At 55.7% G+C, this 12,858-nt stretch overlaps 1 protein-coding gene across 1 annotated transcript in view; it reads right to left on the bottom strand.

Moving 5' to 3' along the window:
* Positions 1-4,199: 4,199 nt before the first annotated feature.
* LOC139240330 (adenosine receptor A2b-like) overlaps positions 4,200-12,858 on the bottom strand; it is a 9,179-nt gene continuing 520 nt past the window's right edge. The window contains exon 2 of the mRNA XM_070868802.1: positions 4,200-4,935. Coding sequence (XP_070724903.1) covers positions 4,200-4,935 — 736 coding nt within the window. The remainder of the gene's footprint in view (positions 4,936-12,858) is intronic.

Raw genomic sequence — 12,858 nt, 5'->3', positions numbered from 1 at the left:
ATTGGCTGCCACGTTTCCCACAACACAACAGTGACCACACTCCAAAAGTACTTTATTGGCTCTGACGCGCTTTGGGACGTCCGGTGGTGGTGAAAGGTGCTTTATAAATGCAAGTCTTTCTTTTTTGTAGGGCTGGAGGAGGTTACAGAGATAGGGAGGGGTGTAGGGGCTGGAGGAGGATACAGAGATAGGGAGGGGTGTAGGGGCTGGAGGAGGTTACAGAGATAGGGAGCGGTGTAGGGGCTGGAGGAGGTTACAGAGATAGGGAGGGGTGTAGGGGCTGGAGGAGGTTACAGAGATAGGGAGGGGTGTAGAGGCTGGGGAAGTTACAGAGATAGGGAGGGGTGTAGGGGCTGGGGGTGATTACAGAGATAGGGAGGGGTGTAGGGACTGGAGGAGGATACAGAGATAGGGAGGGGTGTAGGGGCTGGAGGAGGTTACAGAGATAGGGAGCGGTGTAGGGGCTGGAGGAGGTTACAGAGATAGGGAGGGGTGTAGGGGCTGGAGGAGGTTACAGAGATAGGGAGGGGTGTAGGGGTTGGAGGATGTTACAGAGATAAGGAGGGGTGTAGGGGCTGGGGGACGTTACGGAGATAGGGAGGGGTGTAGGCACTGGAGGAGGATACAGAGATAGGGAGGGGTGTAGGGGCTGGAGGAGGTTACAGAGATAGGGAGGGGTGTAGGGGCTGGAGGAGGTTACAGAGATAGGGAGGGGCGAGAAGGGATTCGTAAACAAGGATGAGAATTTTAAAATTGAGGTGTTGCCAGTCCGGGAGCCAATGTAGGTCAGCGAGCACAGGGGGCGATGGGTGAGTGGGACTCGGTGGGAGTTAGGACACGGGGCAGTGAGCACAGGGGGCGATGGGTGAGTGGGACTCGGTGCGAGTTAGGACACGGGGGCAGTGAGCACAGGGGGCGATGGGTGAGCGGGACTCGGTGCGAGTTAGGACACGGGGCAGTGAGCACAGGGGGCGATGGGTGAGCGGGACTCGGTGCGAGTTAGGACACGGGGCAGTGAGCACAGGGGGCGATGGGTGAGCGGGACTCGGTGCGAGTTAGGACACGGGGCAGTGAGCACAGGGGGCGATGGGTGAGTGGGACTCGGTGCGAGTTAGGACACGGGGCAGTGAGCACAGGGGGCGATGGGTGAGTGGGACTCGGTGCGAGTTAGGACACGGGGGCAGTGAGTACAGCGGGTGATGGGTGAGCGGGACTCGGTGCGAGTTAGGACACGGGGCAGTGAGCACAGGGGGTGATGGGTGAGCGGGACTCGGTGCGAGTTAGGACACGGGGCAGTGAGCACAGGGGGTGATGGGTGAGCGGGACTCGGTGCGAGTTAGGACACGGGGCAGTGAGCACAGTGGGTGATGGGTGAGTGGGACTCGGTGCGAGTTAGGACACGGGGCAGTGAGCACAGCGGGTGATGGGTGAGCAGGACTTGGTGTGAGTTAGGACACGGGGGCAGTGAGCACAGGGGGTGATGGGTGAGTGGGACTTGGTGCGAGTTAGGACACGGGGCAGTGAGCACAGCGGGTGATGGGTGAGCGGGACTGGGTGTGAGTTAGGACACGGGGCAGTGAGCACAGGGGGTGATGGGTGAGTGGGACTCGGTGTGAGTTAGGACACGGGGCAGTGAGCACAGCGGGTGATGGGTGAGTGGGACTCGGTGCGAGTTAGGACACGGGGCCGGCCGAGTTTGGGATGTGTTGATGGTTACGGAGCGCGCTAGGTGGGAGACCGGCCAGGAGAGCTCTAACTCAACCCACGCCAGTGCAACCTTCACCCCTCGACTCCCTCACAGCCGTGAGCTCTGACACGGGTCCGGGGGGAGAGAGAAGTGGAGGCTGGGGGGGGAACTCCAGGCACTAAGATATATTCTGGAAATACTAGGGCACCGAGGATCTGGTGGGAAGGAGGAACTGAAGGAAATCCTTCTTAGGGGGGAAATTGTGTTTGGGAAATTGATGGGATTGAAGGCCGATAAATCCCCGGGGCCTGATAGTCTGCATCCCAGAGTACTTAAGGAAGTGGCCCTAGAAATAGTGGATGCATTGGTGGCCATTTTCCAACAGTCTATCGACTCTGGATCAGTTCCTATGGACTGGAGGGTAGCTAATGTAACACCACTTTTTAAAAAAGGGAGGGAGAGAGAAGGTGGGTAATTATAGACCAGTTAGCCTGACATCAGTAGTGGGGAAAATGTTGGAATCAATTATTAAAGATGAAATAGCAGCGCATTTGGAAAGCAGTGACAGGATCGGTCCAAGTCAGCATGGATTTATGAAAGGGAAATCTTGCTTGACAAATCTTCTAAAATTTTTTGAGGATGTAACTAGTAGAGTGGACAAGGGAGAACCAGTGGATGTGGTGTATCTGGATTTTCAAAAGGCTTTTGACAAGGTCCCACACAAGAGATTGGTGTGCAAAATCAAAGCTCATGGTATTGGGGGTAATGTACTGACGTGGATAGAGAACTGGTTGGCAGACAGGAAGCAGAGAGTCGGGATAAACATGTCCTCTTCAGAATGGCAGGCAGTGACTAGTGGAGTGCCGCAGGGCTCAGTGCTGGGACCCCAGCTCTTTACAATATACATTAATGATTTAGACGAGGGAATTGAGTGTAATATCTCCAAGTTTGCAGATGACACTAAGCTGGGTGGCGGTGTGAGCTATGAGGAGGATGCTATGAGGCTGCAGGGTGACTTGGACAGGTTAGGTGAGTGGGCAAATGCATGGCAGATGCAGTATAATGTGGATAAATGTGAGGTTATCCATTTTGGTGGCAAAAACACGAAGGCAGAATATTATCTGAATGGTGACAGATTAGGAAAAGGGGAGGTGCAACGAGACCTGGGTGTCATGGTACATCAGTCATTGAAAGTTGGCATGCAGATACAGCAGGCGGTGAAGAAGGCAAATGGTACGTTGGCCTTCATAGCGAGAGGATTTGAGTATAGGAGCAGGTAGGTCTTACTACAGTTGTACAGGGCCTTGGTGAGGCCACACCTGGAATATTGTGTTCAGTTTTGGTCTGCTAATCTGAGGAAGGACGTTCTTGCTATTGAGGGAGTGCAGCGAAGGTTCACCAGACTGATTCCCGGGATGGCGGGACTGACATATGAGGAGAGACTGGATCAACTGGGCTTGTATTCACTGGAGTTTAGAAGAATGAGAGGGGATCTCATTGAAACGTTTAAAATTCTGATGGGTTTAGACAGGTTAGATGCAGGAAGGATGTTCCCGATGTTGGGGAAGTCCAGAACCAGGGGTCACAGTCTAAGGATAAGGGGTAAGCCATTTAGGACCGAGATGAGGAGAAACTTCTTCACTCAGAGAGTGGTGAACCTGTGGAATTCTCTACCGCAGAGAGTTGTTGATGCCTGTTCACTAAATATATTCAAAAAGGAGTTAGATGTGGCCCTTACAGCTAAAGGGATCAAGGGGTATGGAGAGAAAGCAGGAAAGGCTACTCCTGCACCTATTTTCGATGTTTCTATATTTCTTTGGTGCCTCTGGGAGTCCTGCACTAAGATGGCCGCTCTCCATTGCACGAAGATGGTGGCTCGGGGGGCCCTGCACAAAGATGGCCACTTTCCATTGCACTAAGATGGTGGCTTGGGGGATCCTGTACTAAGATGGCCGCTCTCCATTGCACTAAGATGGTGGCTCGGGGGGGCCCTGCACAAAGATGGCCACTTTCCATTGCACTAAGATGGTGGCTTGGGGGATCCTGTACTAAGATGGCCGCTCTCCATTGCACTAAGATGGTGGCTCGGGGGGCCCTGCACAAAGATGGCCACTTTCCATTGCACTAAGATGGTGGCTTGGGGGATCCTGCACTAAGATGGCCGCTCTCCATTGCACTAAGATGGTGGCTCGGGGGGTCCTGTACTAAGATGACCACTCTCCATTGCATTAAGATGGTGGCTCGGGGGGCCCTGCACAAAGATGGCCACTTTCCATTGCACTAAGATGGTGGCTTGGGGGATCCTGCACTAAGATGGCCGCTCTCCATTGCACTAAGATGGTGGCTTGGGGGATCCTGCACTAAGATGGCCGCTCTCCATTGCACTAAGATGGTGGCTTGGTGGGGGGGGGGGGGGGGGGTCCCTGCCCAATGATAGCCGCTCACCAGTTCACCAAGATGGCGGCTCTGGGGCGGGGGGGTGGGGTGGGGAGTTCCTGCACTAAGATGGCAGCTAGGGTGTGGCGATGTGGGCGACGGGGGCGACCTTGGAGCCGGAGGCGCGGGACCAGCAGCGGCCAGGGGCGCGGCACGGCAGGCAGCGGAGCAGGACCCCCCGCAGCGCCGCCCCAAAGTCCCGCTTCCTGGCGGCGTAGAGCCCGGGGTTGGCCAGCGAGTTGAGCTGCGAGAGGACGACCGCCAGCCGGTCCAGCCAGGCGGGGGGCGGGGGGAAGCCCGGCCGGAAGAGGGCCAGGCAGTTGAGCACGTTGAGGGGCATCCAGCAGAGGGCGAAGAGGCCCACCATCAGGAAGAGGGTCTGGGCGGTCCGCGCCTCGCTCCGCCGGGCCGCCTTGAAGTGCGGCCGGCCCAAGTGCCTGTGCACCAGGCGGAAGGAGTCGGCGTAGATCCCCAGCATGGCCACCAGGGGCAGCAGCATGCCGCAGAAGAAGGTGCAGTAGACCAAGTAGTCGAGGGAGATGACCGAGCGGAAAGAGCAGGGCCCGGCCCACGGCCCGCTGTGGTTGGCCTCCCTCCGCGGGGGCTCGACGGGGCGGGGGAAGAAGCCCAGCAGGGAGATCCGTTGCTGCAGGGCAGCCCTCTCCGCCGGCAGTGTGAGGTTGGCCGTCGGGGCGACGGATGCGTCCAGGCCGTTCCATCCCATCGCCGGGGCGAAGCCGACAAGCGCCGCCAAGAGCCAGCACAGGGTTACCGCCACCACCGCCCGCTTCCTGGTGACCAGCAGGCTGTACCTGAGGAAGACAGTCGCAGATAGTGAAACAAGATCATGTGCAGCAGACACCTCAAGTCGCTGGAGAAAATACCACCAACGCTGCCTCCGCGAGACCCTGCAAATCCCCCGGGAGGACAGACGCACCAACGTTAGGGTCCTCGACCAGGCCCAACATCCCCAGCATCGAAGCACTGACCACACACTCGACCAGCTCCGCTGGGCAGGGCCACATTGTCCGCATGGCCACCACACACGAGACTCCCCAAAGCGAGCGCTCTACTCGGAACTCCTTCACGGCAAGCGAGCCCCAGGTGGGCAGAGGAAACGTTACAGGGACCACTCTCAAAGCCTCCCCTGATAAAGTGCAACATCCCCACCGACACCTGGGAGTCCCTGGGCCCAAAGACCAGTCCGCCCTAAGTGGAGGAAGTGCATCCGGGAGGGGCGCTGAGCACCTCGAGTCTCGTCGCCCGAGAGCGTGCAGAAAGCAAGCGCAGGCAGCGGAAGGAGCGTGCGGCAAACCAGTCCCACCCTCCCCTTCCCTCAACCACTGTCTGTCCCACCTGTGACAGAGACTGTGGTTCCCGTATTGGGCTGTTCAGTCACCCGAGAACTCACTTTTAGAGTGGGAACAAGTCTTCCTCGACTCCGAGGGACTGCCCGTGATGAGGATGACAGTGGTTTTATGAAAGACAAATTGCGTTTGACAAATCTATTAGAGTTTTTTGAGGATGTAACTGGCAGGGTAGATAAAAGGGGAACCAGTGGATGTCGTATATTTGGATTTCGAAAACACATTTGATGAGGTGCCACATAAAAGGTTATTACACAAGATAAGGGCTCATGGGATTGGAGGTAATCATCATCATCATCATAGGCAGTCCCTCGGAGTCGAGGCAGACTTGCTTCCACTCCCAAAGTGAGTTCTTTATTGGCTGAATACGAGAGCCACAGACCCTGTTGCAGGTGGGACAGACATTCGTCAAGGGTGGGGCGCGCATTTGCATGGAGAGAGGATTGGTTAGAAAACAGAGAGTAGGGATAAACGGGTCTGCTTCAGGTTGGCAGGCTGTAACCAGTGGGGTGCTGCAGGGATCAGTGCTGGGGCCTCAGCTATTTACGATCTACACTAATTGTTGTGTATCTGTAAAGCATGCACTCCCATGTTCCGCCACCAGGGAGCTCATCCCCTGAAGTCCCAAGGGATCCCAGCATCCCTTGGAAGCACTGTCCGTAAGCCGGCCCCTAAGGCCTGTTCCTCGCTCTGGAGTGTCTTATTAAAGACTGAGGTCACTGTTACTTTAACCTCCCTGTGTGCGGCCTCATCTGTGTTAGGAACACAATACTAATGACTTGGTGAAGGGACGTACCTAAGTTTAGCTGACGATACAAAGTTCTGCCGGAGGGTCATCGACCTGGAATCGTTAACTCGGTTTCTCTCTCCACAGATGCTGCCTGACCCGCTGACATTTTCAGCACTTTCTGTTTTTATACAAAGCTCGGTGGGGCAGTGAGCTGTGAGGAGAACACTAAGCGTCTGCAAAGGGATATAGGCAGACTGAGTGAGCGGGCAGTCAGGGGGCAGATACAGTTTAATGTGGGGAACTGTGAGGTTATTCACTTTGGTTGGAAGAATAGAAAAAGACAGAATATTTTTAAAATTATGGGCAACTTTTCCATGTTGGTGCTCAGGGAGTTTTGGGGGTCATTGTGCATGAAACACAGCAAGTGAGCATGCAGGTACAGCTTGCTAATAGGGAAGGCAAAGGGTTGTCCTTTACTGCAAGGGGGGTTGGAGTATAAGAGCAAGGACGTCTGACTACAATTGTACAGGTCCTCGGTGTGACCACACCTGGAGTATGTCTGCCCTCCTCTAACTCTGCCCTCCTGACCATCCCTGATTATAATCGCTCCACCATCGGTGGCCGTGCCTTCTGTTGCCTGGGCCCCAAGCTCTGGAACTTCCTCCCTAAACCTCTCCGCCTCTCTAAACCTCTCTCTCCTCCTTCAAGACGCTCCTTAAAACCCACCTCTTTGACCCAGCTTTTGGTCATCTGCCTTAATTTCTTCTCTTGTGTCAAATTTATCTCGTTTATCTTGTAACACCCCTGTGAAGCACCTTTGAACATTTAAGGTGCTATATAAATACAGGTTATTATTAATAATAATAATTCAAGCATGTGCCCCCTTGTTAAAGGGGACACGATACAACCACTGGAAACTGCAATCTAACCTAAGAAAACCTAACAATGTGGTTGCCCCGGGGGCGACGGTGCACTCCAGTACCTCCGGCGCCCACCTCTCGCGGAAGGCCGCGAGCGTACCGGTGGACACCGCGTGCTCCATCTCCAGGGCCACCCCGGCTTGGCTGTAACCCGTGGACGAGAGGCAGGCAGTCGGGGCTGAACGACCCCCTCGACCGCCCGCTGCCTGGACCGGTTAATGGCCACCCCTTGGCCAGGGCCCAGGAGCAGGCCCCACGAGGAGGCCCTCCGACCTGCCCCGCTCCCCTCCGCACAGGGTGCCCAAAGATCAGGAGCGTGGGACTGAAGGGCAGCCAGAACTTGAGGAGCGGCCCCTTCAAGCAATGGAAGAGGGGCTGCAACCTCACACACTGAACGTACCCGTGGAACACGGACTCCTCCAGACCGCAGAAACTGCAGGCGGCCCCGGGAGCCCGTGAACCGACTTAACGACCGATTGCACGGGACTATCCCGTGCACCACCCTCCAGGCCAAGTCCCCGATAAATAGGGGGAGGACTCCCGCGTAGAGTTCACTCCATCGGGGACCCCCGCCTCCTCCGGACGGCAAGATGGCGCGCCATGGCGTGTCCGGACGGCAGACGAGGATGGCGAGGCGGAGAGTGCGCAGGAGCAGCCCGTACAGGAATCCCCTCCCTCCGCGCAGAACCGAAAGGCACGGAGGGGGATTTTCCCCGGAGGAGGCTCAAGTTGTGAGGCGCCGGCTCCCGAGGGAGGTTTCGGGGGCTTGGCGCCGATGAGGAATTCCGTCCGGACGGTGGGGTCAGTTCGGGACGGGATCTCCCCACGTGCTTGGGCCTCCTCGACGCGCCGAACGGAGTCAGGGCCCCGCGCCGCTTCCAGTGACTCGATGGCGTCGGCCGTGAGCCGGATGTAACGGCCCAGTGCCATCCAGCCCGCTCCTCCGCCATCGAGCAGGTCCCTGACCCTGGTCACCTCGCCAGCCACAGCCCTCTCGTCCGCTTGCCACCTGAAACTGGTTGCCCCCCTGGCACAGCCCTGACCTTTGCTCCCTCAAGTCCACGGATGTGGCGGGCAACGAGTTCAGCCAGATTCACCGGCAGATCGAGCTGGACCACAGAAAGCCACTATCGGCTGCTGCTATCGTCTGCCGAAACCGCTCACTATTTATTCCAGGATCATCCTGGAATGTAAAGATAACCCTCTGCCTCCAATTCTGCACTCTTTAAACCCCTCTCCCTTGTCTTCACCATACTCACCTCTGTGGGAGCGCAGGCATCCAATCCTGAACTCGTTGCTTCAGTGCGTTCTGGAAATATCGAAAGGGTTAAAAGTTGGCAGATTGGATTAAACGCCAATCCAGAGCCATCTAGCCATTCAAATGTGACTTTCGGATCACCTGGATGTTTACAGTACTTCATGGTGGGAGCCCATTTATGGCAGTGAGGCTTGACTTTGGGATAATGAGGAGCTGGTCATTGTCTGTCTGTTAAAAGATGTTCAGTATTTGAGTGTAACTTGTTACGATTTGATGACATCATCTGCATGTTAAGCGATGTCTGTATTTGAGTACCTTCCTGAGGCGTACGAAAGCATGGGCCTTACGCTAAACATCCGGAAGACAAAGGACCTCCACCAGCCTGTCCTCACCGCACAGCACTGCCCCCCCAGTCATCAAGATCCACGGCCCGGCCCTGGACACCGTGGACCATTTCCCATATCGCGGGAGCCTCCTATCAACAAGAGCAGACATTGGCGACGAGATCCAACACCGCCTCCAGTGCGCCAGTGCAGCCTTCGGCCGCCTGAGGAAAAGAGTGTTTGAAGACCAGGTCCTCAAATCCACCACCAAGCTCATGGTCTACAGGGCTGTAGTGATACCCGCCCTCCTGTATGGCTCAGAGACATGGACCGTGTACAGTAGACACCTCAAGTCGCTGGAGAAATACCACCAACGATGTCTCCGCAAGATCCTGCAAATCCCCTGGGAGGACAGACGCACCAACGTTAGCGTCCTCGACCAGGCCCAACATCCCCAGTATCGAAGCACTGACCACACACTCGACCAGCTCCGCTGGGCAGGGCCACATTGTCCGCATGGCCCCCAGACACGAGACTCCCAAAGCGAGCGCTCTACTCGGAACTCCTTCACGGCAAGCGAGCCCCAGGTGGGCAGAGGAAACGTTACAAGGGACCACCCTCAAAGCCTCCCTGATAAAGTGTAACATCCCCACCGACACCTGGGAGTCCCTGGCCCAAAGCCCAGACCGCCCTAAGTGGAGGGAGTGCATCCGGGAGGGCGCTGAGCACCTCGAGTCTCGTCGCCGAGAGCGTGCAGAAAGCAAGCGCAGACAGCGGAAGGAGCGTGCGGCAAACCAGTCCCACCCTCCATCTTCCCTCAACCACTGTCTGTCCCACCTGTGACAGGGACTGTGGCTCCCGTATTGGGACTGTTCAGCCGCTTAAGAACTCATGCTAAGAGTGGAAGCAAGTCTTCCTCGATTCCGAGGGACTGCGTATGATGATGATGACCTTGTTACTATGTGAATAATAGTGATTCATGACATTGTCTGTATTTGAGTACCCTGTTACTATTTGATGACATCTGTATGTTAAATAATCTGGCTTGTGTAAAGTAATTCAGAAAGCAGTTAGCCGTGATTGTCTCGAGTAATCAGAGTTCAAAGGCTTTTTAGGTATAAAGGGATGGAACTGACGTTTATCGTAAGGCCTGTCACTGCTTGGAGAGCTGCCTTTGCAAGTAGAGAGTTTGTTCAGTGAGAATGTCTAAATAAAAGACCCACTCCTGCCTTTACTACAACTGAATATGTGTGGGTAATTCCACGTTAAAAGCAACAACGTGAAAAAGAGCACGACAGCCGTTTACAACAACCTCCGACAATAAGTGCGAGGAGTTCATGGATTTCTTTTAGATTGAGACCATCTGATCAGCTACCTTCGCCAGTTCCCTTCCTTCCCCGAGCCAACCGGGCCACACTTAGAAACATAGAAAATAGGTGCAGGAGTAAGCCATTCGGCCCTTCGAGCCTGCACCGCCATTCAATGAGTTCATGGCTGAACATGCAACTTCAGTACCCCATTCCTGCTTTCTCGCCATGCCCCTTGATCCCCCTAGTAGTAAGGACTACATCTAACTCTTTTTTTAATATATTTAGTGAATTGGCCTCAACAACTTTCTGTGGTAGAGAATTCCACAGGTTCACCACTCTCTGGGTGAAGAAGTTTCTCCTCATCTCGGTCCTAAATGGCTTACCCCTTTATCCTTAGACTGTGACCCCTGGTTCTGGACTTCCCCAACATTATTAGGAACATAAGAACATAAGAATTAGGAACAGGAGTCGGCCATCTAGCCCCTCGAGCCTGCTCCGCCATTCAACAAGACCATGGCTGATCTGGCCGTGGACTCAGCTCCACTTACCTGCCCATGACCCTTAATTAATTCCCTTATTGGTTAATCACTTCCTCTGAGGTTCCCGCCTGCCCGAGCTCTGAACTCGCTTTGTTCTCCAGTTTCTCTCTGATCTCCCCACAAGACCTCTCCGAGCTCATCCTGTCCACGAGACCCACTTCCTGCTCCCTCGACCCTATTCCCACCAAAGTTCTGGCCGCCCAGTTTCCCTTTCTGGCCCCCCGCCCCCCCCCCATGTTAGCCGACATCGGGAACGGTTCTCTCTCCTCGGGTACTGTTCCCCTCTCCCTCAAATCTGCCGTCATCGCCCCTCTCCTCAAAAAGCCAACCCTCCCGTCCTTGCAAACTTCCTCCCCATCTCCAACCTCCCTTTTCCTCTCCAAAGTCCTTCAACGGTTTGTATCCTCCCAAATCCGCGGCCATCGTTCCGCGAATTCCACGTTTGAATCCCTTCAATCTGGTTTCTGCCCGACCACAGCACTGAAACGTCGCTCATCAAAGTCACAAATGACATCCTTGGTAACTGTGACAAAGGCAAACTATCCCTCCTCGTCCTTCTGGACCTGTCCGCAGCCTTTACCACGGTTGGCCACTCTATCCTCCTCCAACGCCTCTCCTCCATCGTCCAGCTGGGTGGGACTGCACTCGCCTGGTTCCATTCTTATCTATCTCATCGTAGCCAGAGAATCTCCAGCAAGGATTCTCTTCCCGCCCCTGCATCGTTACCCCTGATGTCCCCACAAGGATCTATCCTTGGCCTCCTTCCTATTTCTCATCGACATGTTGCCCCTTGCTGACATTGTCCGAAAACACAGCGTCAGTTTCCACGTGTACGCTGACGACACCCAGCTCTCCCTCACCCCCACTTCTCTCAACCCCTCCTCAGTCTCTCAATTGTCAGACTCCCTGTCCGACATCCAGTTCAGGATGAGCAGGAATGTTCTCCAGTTGAGTATCGGGAAGGCCGAAGCCATTGTTTTCAGTCCCCGCCACAAACTGCGTTCCCCAGGCCCCCGACTCCCTCCCTCTCCCCAACTCCTGTCTGAGGCTGAACCAGACGGTTCACAACCTCGCTCTCATATCTGACCCTGAACTGAGCTTCCGGCCACATACCCGCAGCATAACTAAACCCGCCTGTTTCCCCCTCCGTAACATCACCCGTCTCCACCCCCTGCCTCAGCTCATCCGCTGCTCAAACCCTCATCCCTGCCTCCGTTACCTCCAGACTTGACCATTCCAACGCACTCCTGGCCGGCCTCCCACATTCTACCCCACGTAAACTAGAGGTGATCCAAAACTCGGCTGCCCCCGTGTCCTAACTCACACCGAGTCCCGCTCACCCATCACCCCCTGTGCTCACTGCCCCCGTGTCCTAACTCGCACCGAGTCCCGCTCACCCATCACCCCCTGTGCTCACTGACCCGTGTCCTAACTCAGACCGAGTCCCACTCACCCATCACCCTCTGTGCTCACTGCTCCGTGTCCTAACTCACACCGAGTCCCACTCACCCATCACCCCTTGTGCTCGCCGACCTACATTGGCTCCTGGTTAAGCAACGCCTCGATTTCAAAATTCCCATCCTTGTTTACAAATCCCTCCTCGCCCCTCCCTATCTCTGTAATCAGCTCCAGTCCCTACATCCCTCCCTATCTCTGTAGCTCCTCCAGCCCTACACCCCTCCCTATCTCTGTAACCTCCTCCAGCCCCTACACCCCTCCTTATCTCTGTAACCTCCTTCAGCCCTACACCCCTCCCTATCTCTGTAACCTCCTCCAGCCCCTACACCCCTCCCTATCTCTGTAACCTCCTCTAGCCCCAACACCTCTCCTTATCTCTGTAACCTCCTCCAGCCCCTACACCCCTCTCTATCTCTGTAACCTCCTCCAGCCACTACACCCCTCCCTATCTCTGTAACCTCCTCCAGCCCCTACACCCCTCTCTATCTCTGTAACCTCCTCCAGCCCCGACACCCCTCTCTATCTCTGTAACCTCCTCCAGCCCCTACACCCCTCCCTATCTCTGTAACCTCCAGCCCCTACACCCCTCCCTATCTCTGTAACCTCCTCCAGCCCCTACACCCCTCCCTATCTCTGTAACCTCCTCCAGCCCCACAACCCCCCGAGATCTCTGCACTCCTCTAATCCTGCCCTCCTGACCGTCCCTGATTATAATCGCTCCACCATCGGTGGCCGTGCCTTCAGCTGACTGGGCCCCGAGCTCTGGACCTCCCTAAACCTCTCCGAGGCGTGGGTTACAAGCCGACGGTCGTTACCTGCTGGGCTGCCGG

Source organism: Pristiophorus japonicus, chromosome 31 (assembly GCF_044704955.1).
Source record: "Pristiophorus japonicus isolate sPriJap1 chromosome 31, sPriJap1.hap1, whole genome shotgun sequence".
Lineage (NCBI taxonomy): Eukaryota > Metazoa > Chordata > Chondrichthyes > Pristiophoridae > Pristiophorus > Pristiophorus japonicus.
The sequence above is the reverse complement of the archived record's forward strand: the minus strand, read 5'-3'. Positions and strand labels throughout refer to the sequence as shown.